The 8,838-nt window shown below is 28.6% G+C and overlaps 1 protein-coding gene across 1 annotated transcript in view; it reads left to right on the top strand.

Moving 5' to 3' along the window:
* Positions 1 to 679: 679 nt before the first annotated feature.
* The window catches only part of LOC131845648 (protein embryonic gonad-like), a 65,587-nt gene continuing 57,428 nt past the window's right edge, over positions 680 to 8,838 (top strand). The window contains exon 1 of the mRNA XM_059194736.1: positions 680 to 757. Within this exon, the coding sequence (XP_059050719.1) occupies positions 680 to 757 (78 nt within the window). The remainder of the gene's footprint in view (positions 758 to 8,838) is intronic.

Genomic DNA, 8,838 nt, shown 5'->3' with positions numbered 1-8,838 from the left:
TACAGGCTCTCCGCAGCCGTATAATTTAAGAGAAAATTCAACAAACAGAACGTCACTTTGGAATGTCAAAAGAAAATTACCGAGCAAACATAATAACACATAAAATTCATATGGAATCGGACTCGGTAGCGACAGCAAATTAATAAAAAATAATTATCTATTAAGAATAAACAAGTCAGCTGTAATTGAATTCAATTTATACATAACTTAAATTATATGTGAATTAAGAACGAATTTTGCAATTCTTATTTTAAATATTTTAAATTTATATTCGAATATGATCTTATAAATGATTATTATTTATGCATTTTATAAATTATTATTACTATTATTTTATGTTTGTATAATATCAATTTTACATTTTATATAAATTGTAATTTGTGAGCGTCCGTACTGTGGGATCTGTTGAAAATCAGAGCTGGAAACCATGTTTCCAGCTATATACTGTGTTGTGGTTCACATTGATTCTGTTTTGTAATGTGTGTAAATTGTTGTTTGTTTTTTTGATGTCATTATGGTTGTGTAAAGATGAGTCAATAGCTTTTTATTCCATGCGAAATATGAATTCATTCCAAATTCAAATATTTGAACATTATTCTAAAATGTGTACCATATACTTGTTTGTCACTGTTTATCTAGTGTAAAAAAATTCATTCTTATAATAGTTTCTTTTTCACAGATGAACCAACAGTGTAAAGTTTGCGGGGAGCCAGCAGCGGGGTTTCATTTCGGTGCTTTTACATGTGAAGGCTGCAAAGTGAGTAACAATAAATATTTTAATTATTAATAGTAATTATAACTTAGTCGTGGTCCTACCAAAAGAAAAAAAACATTTAATTCTGCTCGGAGTAAAGATTTTTATAAAATATTTTTCAGCACTTGTAACGTGCCTTTGTACTTTTATATGATAAAATAAATTGTAAATTATTTAAATAAATATTAGCAATAATTAAACTTCGTCGTGGTGCTACCAAAATTAACATTTAATTAGATTTTATACCTGCTCGCAATAATTATTTTAATAAAATATTTCTCAGCACTTGTAACGTGTCTTTTGACGCGTAATATTTTTGTATGATAAAGTAAATTTTAATGAACCGACAATTATTACTAATCTGTCGTTCTCTGAAGTAGCATTTTATTTAATTATAAACATGGTCGGAATTTTAAACACCTCTGTGCCGTAATATGTATTAAAATAGTTATGATATAAGAAAATTAAAATAATATTAATAGTCCAAAAAGTATTTATAATTAATAATATCTGAAAGTACTCAACAACATTTATGTAATTAAAATAAACTTAGAAGTGAGCCTAGTAATATTATTTTAGAGATTATTATACAAATTTTAAATTAAAAATAATCGATTTTTATCGGTTTATATTTATACCACGATGGTGGCAAACAAGCATACGGCATTAAAAACGGAACATAAAAAAAATATTATACGCATATTCTCATCATCGGCTACAGTGAGAATAAACAATGAAAAAATATAATTTTAACATACTGACTGTATGTTAAAATTATATTTTTTCATTGTTTGGAATTTATCTTCTCATGTCACAGTTCTCAGGACGTGGCCAACTCATAATGTCGTATATGGGTATATCTCGGGATGGAAACATGTAAATTATTACAAGAAATATGCCAATGATTGTTATATATTACGATGCCATCACACGATTGCCGTCCAAAAACGTATGGCATTTGAAACGATGTAAATTCCATTTCTTATGGCCGTTACACGCGACAAAACATCGTGCGACATAAAATTGAATCGAGCGGTATTATCGCGCGGCAAAAAACGCGCAAATTGATTTGCGGGAGCTGGACGCCACAATTTGTGGTCGAGTTCGTATTACGTGTTTAAATTTTATTGCTATGGAAATTGTTATGAAGGTATCGACCCGTTTCGACTTTGATCATTTTGAATATTGTTTTTAAAAGGATGATAATAACTTTATTTGACTGAGAATAACTTGATCTACGAGTACCATAAGTTACAATATATAATACTCCGTTATTATTTATTCCATTATTCATTATTGTACAAATACACATAAGAAAAAATTACAGTAATTGGGTAAAAAGGCGAGCTTATCTCTAAAAGAGAGATTTCTTCCTGCAAACCTAGAAAATGTTGTCAAACAATATATACACAAGATCAGCCATACATATAATTACGTAGATATATACGAGAAAAAAAAAAGAAAAGGAAACATTATGATATTATCGTATATATAATAGTAAGTGACAATTATAAGAATAAATAGATATACATAAATTTAGATGTACATATTTATATCTGTCTTGTGGTAGTTATTAAGAACAAGGCTAGTAATTCAAATACAAATAAAGTTTATATGAAAAAAATTGTACGTATGCGTGCATGCATGCTTGTGCATGATATTTATCATATACATATGCATAAAAAAATACTACGTGAAAGTGAAATCGCAGAATCAGGAGAACAACGTTAGGCATTTTATTGTATACTAGCTACCCATCCCGGCTTCACACAGGTGTAGATGTATTAAATATATAAACCTTCCTCTTGAATCACTTTATCTATTGCTAAAAACTGCATTGAAATTGGTTGCGTAGTTTAAAAGATTTAAGCGAAGAGATATCGGAAGCAACTTCATTTTATTTATAAATCTCTATATATTTTATAAATCATATATCACTAATCTGGAGACTGTATTACAAAGATATCTATAAAAACATATAAACTTAACTTTATTCTTAGTAAGATGTTATTTTCTCTCGTCGTTGTAATTACTGCAATTTTCATCCAATATTAACTCAAGATTTTTATGTTTATTAACGTTTTATTGTACCCTCTTAATAGACGTCTGTAACATTAGACATTAATCACAATAATAAAGTAATAGTTATTAAAAACAACAACACAATTGAAAACAATCGATTCTGTGCGAATCGATGTTAATATCTATCGATTAATTGAAGTTCCATCCGATACATGAATTCGAATTAAAATATTTCATTTCATTTATCTGTAAATATAGTTAAACAGATTATATAAAAGGTTGTATTTTTCTAATTTTTACATTATTTACGGGGTTTATCTGCAGACTCTTTATATTATATTTGCGTAGAATGAAAAAACATGTTCAAAACGCCACAAAAAAAAATTATCAATCATGAGAATAATTATTATTATTATTAAATAATTTTAATGTCATTGTTTATTATCAAAATCAGTAGCTGGTCTCCATCAAATATCGATACAAAATACGGGATGAACATAATGCGTGTGTCGCGGCAAGTCATCAATTATAACAACCAGTAGTGCATATCATTTTATGGAATTTTCTCATTTGAGAATAATTACATACTATATTGAAATTGCTGCTTCATAACGACAACATTCTAAAATCAATATTTTTGTGGTAAATCTATATTTACTAGAAATAAAAATAAATTAATTACTTTTAAAGTAAATTTCAAATTTGAATGTAATTTATATTATTCGACTACAAATTGTGACTAAATAAATTGGAGTTATGATGTTTTTGCAATGAATTCGAAATTTGAATTGACTGTGTATTTTAAGATAAATTCTAAATTATAAAGTATTAAAACGAATTCTAAATTCGAATCGAATTTGTATTTCTAGCTATATTACAGTCATATATTTTTTAAATAAATTCTAAATTCAAATCGACATTGTTATTTGTATATTTATGCATGCCAATATCACCAATAATAATGAGAATATAGATAAAAATGTCAAACATTGGAAAATAATTCTCGATTAACTCTATATATACTGACCGCATATAAAGAGCGAGGTTAATGATTCCATATGTCACCATGAAATACCTACTAAACATATTTCTTTAATTTTTAATCATATTTCAAAAACAAATTGGACAATTTATCAGCGTTAACCAACTATAAAGCGGCGCGGCTTCATCAGAAAAAATTACGAATTCAAATGAAGTCACGGTAATTAGACACCCAATAAATAGTGTTAAGTCTGTTTTATAAATCAAAAAGTAATTAATTATTACAATGGTCCCATATAGATTACGGATAGAAAGTATACGTGAGACGATTTCTGGATGATTGCGTATCTGTACTAAAATTTATTAACAAAATGAAAATATATTATCATTAACAGTCTATTTGGATCTTACTTAGATAAAAATTAGTTTGGCGATATAAATTTATTTTATTAAATCAGTTTTCAAAATTAGTTCTTTCGCTAAAATCGGACATCTGATCGTTAGACTGTCAGTTGAAAATCAACATTGTATTGGATTCTGTAATAGCAATTATACCACATGTCTGTACATTTAAAGGGTTTAGTAGTAGGAATAGATTTTTTCGATCTAATATTACGTAACATTCTAATGCTTTTGGCCGCAGCTGGCCATTACTTCTTCACTGAACGATAGGGGGCAAGTGCAGATGGCACTCCAAACCCACGGAATTTCGATTCCTGTTTGAATTGGACGAGGGATCGATCGGACAAGAGTAAGAACAAGAGAGAGACATAAGTTAAGGACCTTATCGATCGGAGGTGATAAGAGTTAGTCATAAGTTAAGGACCTTATGTAGACACTTATATTGTCTAGTCAGATATGGTAACTACTAAAATTATAAAAAACGACAAAATTTTATAAAAAAGATATTTTATATTTTATTTTTAAATTTTACATCTTATAATATTAAGTAAGTATCATAAAATAAAATCAAAGTTATAGCTGCATCTGTCATAGTAACAAACCATTCCAATAACAGTTAGTTATTATTAACCAATAACTAATGGCATTCATATTGTATTAGACACAAAGCAGTTTAACATATATAATTATAATATAAGATATCGTCTCCTAAGTCACGCACACTTAACTATGAGCCTGGCGTAAAATTACGACTGTTAACGAGTAATTTACATTATATATCTATTATAAAAAGAAAAAAACATTTCTTGATACAATTTATTATAAGTTCTCAGATCTACTGATTAGTTATTTAGCATAATTAAGTATTTATTCGAATAATATTAAAACAAACAACTAACAAACGTTATACACAATGAGTAGGCGGCGGTGAAATCGGTATAATAATGTCGTCCTTATTCCAAAGCCTTTGGTGTCATATTACGCGACATTCTTATTCCAAATCTAATTAAGCACGTAATTTATATTAATTACTGTTCTATATTGGTATAGTTCCAAATTTGAAATGCGAGAATATCGAAATTATTTTTTATTAATTAAAAAATGAGTTTCATTGTAATTAATTGTTGTGTGATAATCCTTATATTACTGTTCTATATTTGTATAGTTCTAAATTTGAAATGCGTTCGAATATCGAAATTATTTTTTATTTATTATAAATAATAAATGAGTATGCTAAATTAATATAAAAATTAGTTTTATTTTAATTAGTTTTTGTGTGATAAGCCGCATATTAACTAATTATTATACCCACGTACGCTGACCAAAACGGAATTAAATTGGATCCGATGTGTTGTGAGTTGTTTTATCAGTATGTGGGTGTGTAATGTTCGTATTAGTCATTATTCGCAATTTCAATGCATAATTTATAGATATTGATAAAATATATGTCAAACAAAGTGTAAAAATTTAAAGTTATGTCTGTTGTGAGCAATTAAAAATATGTTAATTTGAAGATACATATTCATAAACGTTATTAAAAATACTTTGTTTTAACTAAATTACATGAATATTAATATAGTATTCACTTTTAAAATTATGAATGAATCAAAATTCCTTATAAATTTTAAAGAAAACTCTATTACACTAATTTCGATATACGTATATAAGTTAAAAAGTAAGCGTTATGAAAAGAGGTAAGAACATACACATTTTTGCCTGTTTACTTTGTTTTTGAGTAATACATGATTCTTTTTACGCTAATTTATGCTACGAACTTACATTCTTTCTTAATTGATAAGAAATTCCAATTCAAATTCATTCGCAAAACCGAAGCGTTATTTTTTCTAATCATGCATTTTTACGTACGAAATTTACTAGGACTTTCATCTTCTTCTTAAACCTTATTTATGCATTTTTTTTTGTGTAGGTTTCTTTCAACCCTGTCCATTTTAATCTATTTAATATGATGGCCTCGGTGGTGTAAAGATTTAGCTCACCGTTTTTCGTCCTATGGTCGCGGGTTCGATTCCTCGCACGCAAACATTTGTATTCATTAATATAATTGTTTGTATCGGTCTGGGGGATAACCACCTATATTATCTATGTATTTACAAACAAATGTATCTAAAGTTCTATCAGTTGTGTATTACTCATAATACAAGTTCTGTTTAGTTTGGTAGTTGATGGCGCTGTGTGAATCGTCCAGGGTTATTATTATTATTCATATTACATGATAATAAAAATAAAATCATTAAATGTTTAACAGCGTTAAAAATTAATATGATTACAGTGTAATATATTCAATATGAAACAGATACGGATAGCGTAATGTGGGACGCCGAAATTACAAGGAATTTAAGTGAAATTACAGTCAGTGTGGTAATCGCGTTGACGATTACAGGCCGAGAGCATCGATTGCCCTGTAATTTGCACGCTTTTCAATAATCGAGTCGATAGGACGATACTGTTTTTTGTTGGTCGTCGATTTATCGGTGTTTGGGAGTAACGAAACTATACCGTTTGTTACGTTACAAACTAGTTTTACTCGTTCATGTTTTAACTGTATTAGGATCAGTGAATCATCTAATGTTAATTTATTACGCGCAATTATTTTAAATACACTGGGTTTAGTTGTAAAGATATACCAAGCCTTAAAGTTGGGGATAGTTTTTATGAAATTAAATTACTTTGTAGTACTAGGTACTAGGTAAACTAGGTAAACACCCCGGCTGTACACCCGCAGAAGCCAGGGCGTTTATTATTATGCATATAAATTTCCTCTTGAATTACTATATCCATTAATAAAAATTAAAAGATCTAAGCGAATAGACAGCGGTAACGACGTAACTTTAAACTATGTATTTTTCTTTTTATACAAAATAAATTCCAATTATTTTTTTCATTTATTAAAGAGAATTATCTCAATTTCATAAATACAATCATCGTATTTCAGTTAGCATAATCTTTAAAAACTCTTGCACATTTTTTTAATGCCACTGCATGAGAGTGATCTATTTTGATTAAAATAAAAAATTAACTATGTAATGTGTCTTGACTTTTTGTAAAATAAAATATTTTCATATAAAACACTCAGATGTACTCAGATGTTAGTGGTATTTTTAACAAATTTGTCGTACTCTATACATAATACTCGATACTGACATATGAAATTTGTTGAGCGATCTACTGTATACGTACTCATACGTGACTCATTAAGAGAGAAATTCAAAGAGGCAAATATTCTCACCGTTGCTTCTCAATTTATATATTCAAATACCCTATATGGTCATAAAAATCTTGACTTATTTCCAAAAAACAGTAATATTCATAATATTAATACTAGATTTAAAGACAAACTTGCTGTCTTGCTGTCCCCAAGTATAAAAATTTACAATAATATACCAAAGGATATATTAGAATTACCCTTAAATAAATTCAAAACATCTGTTAAATCATATTTACTGAGCAAAGCCTATTACTCACTAAACGATTACTTGAATAACGAGTGTGCATGGCAATAGTTGTTCATGCACTGAATTTTCATTTAATGTTAGACATAGACACCTATATAAAAATACATTGTAAATAAACTGGCTTTAAAAAAAAAAGTAACTCAATTGAGTTTCTTGCCAGTTCTTCTCAATTGGATCTATATACCGAACTGGACGGTAGGGAAAAAATAAAATTATAATGTAAAAATTTGACGTTCATAAGCAGCTAAAATGTCCTACATGAATAAATGATTTTTGAATTTGAATTTGAATTTGTGTTTTGTTCGATCAAATATGGCGGTAAAATGAAAGACTGAGTATTCAGATTCTTAAAAATAGATAATCAATACCATTTTTTTTTATATCTGTGATATTATTTATATTGTTTATTAATTTAAGTGCTCACTTTTGATTCCAGAATAATTATAAATATTCTCGTCTCTCCGTACCGAATTGAACGCGCGGCCATTTCCCGCTCAATTCATTCAAAACGTTCGAAATCCGAATTCAAATTTCGAAACCGAGCATCAAACAACATTAAGGTTGTGTCCCTTGCGTTTTGATATTAAGCAGAAAAATACCGCCATTAACTACGTAATAAGATGCCTCGAACGCTCTGATTACAAGTCTTGAACTTGTTAAAACTCAACGCGGTTTATAATAATAAATTATAGACTTCGCACGCTGAGTGATAGTTTGAATGGATAGAAATAGTTTCCGTCGTGTTGGATCACGAGTTTGCTAAAAATATCTATGCGATTTGATTGGCCGATGTGTCGGGTACTAATCATTTGCAGCTGAGGTCACGTGGGTTAGTGAGCTGACATGTTGATATTTTAGGCCCGAGTCAACTACTTAACACCTGAAGATCCCGAGGTGATAATATTAATTAATTCTTTCGTTTTATGTTACCACAAGTTTCAACTAAAGAGGTTGGAATGCGAAGGTAAAGCCAAGTGAGAAAATGAAAATAGAATTCATACACTGAACACTTAACTTAGAAGAACGACGCAAACAATAGCAATAAAAGACTTAAAATAAAAACAATAATAACACACAAAAAACATCACTATTAATTATCCATTACAATATATATACAACAAACAAAAGTATATAGAAAAACAAAAAAAAAATGATCACTGAACAACTCCGTGCAGCATAATGCTGCAGCTCCTTTATCGCTGTAGC

The sequence above is a fragment of the Achroia grisella genome, unplaced genomic scaffold (assembly GCF_030625045.1).
Source record: "Achroia grisella isolate CSIRO2021 unplaced genomic scaffold, CSIRO_AGI_Agris_v1 utg478, whole genome shotgun sequence".
NCBI lineage: Eukaryota > Metazoa > Arthropoda > Insecta > Lepidoptera > Pyralidae > Achroia > Achroia grisella.
This window is presented reverse-complemented; position numbering and strand designations above follow the sequence as displayed.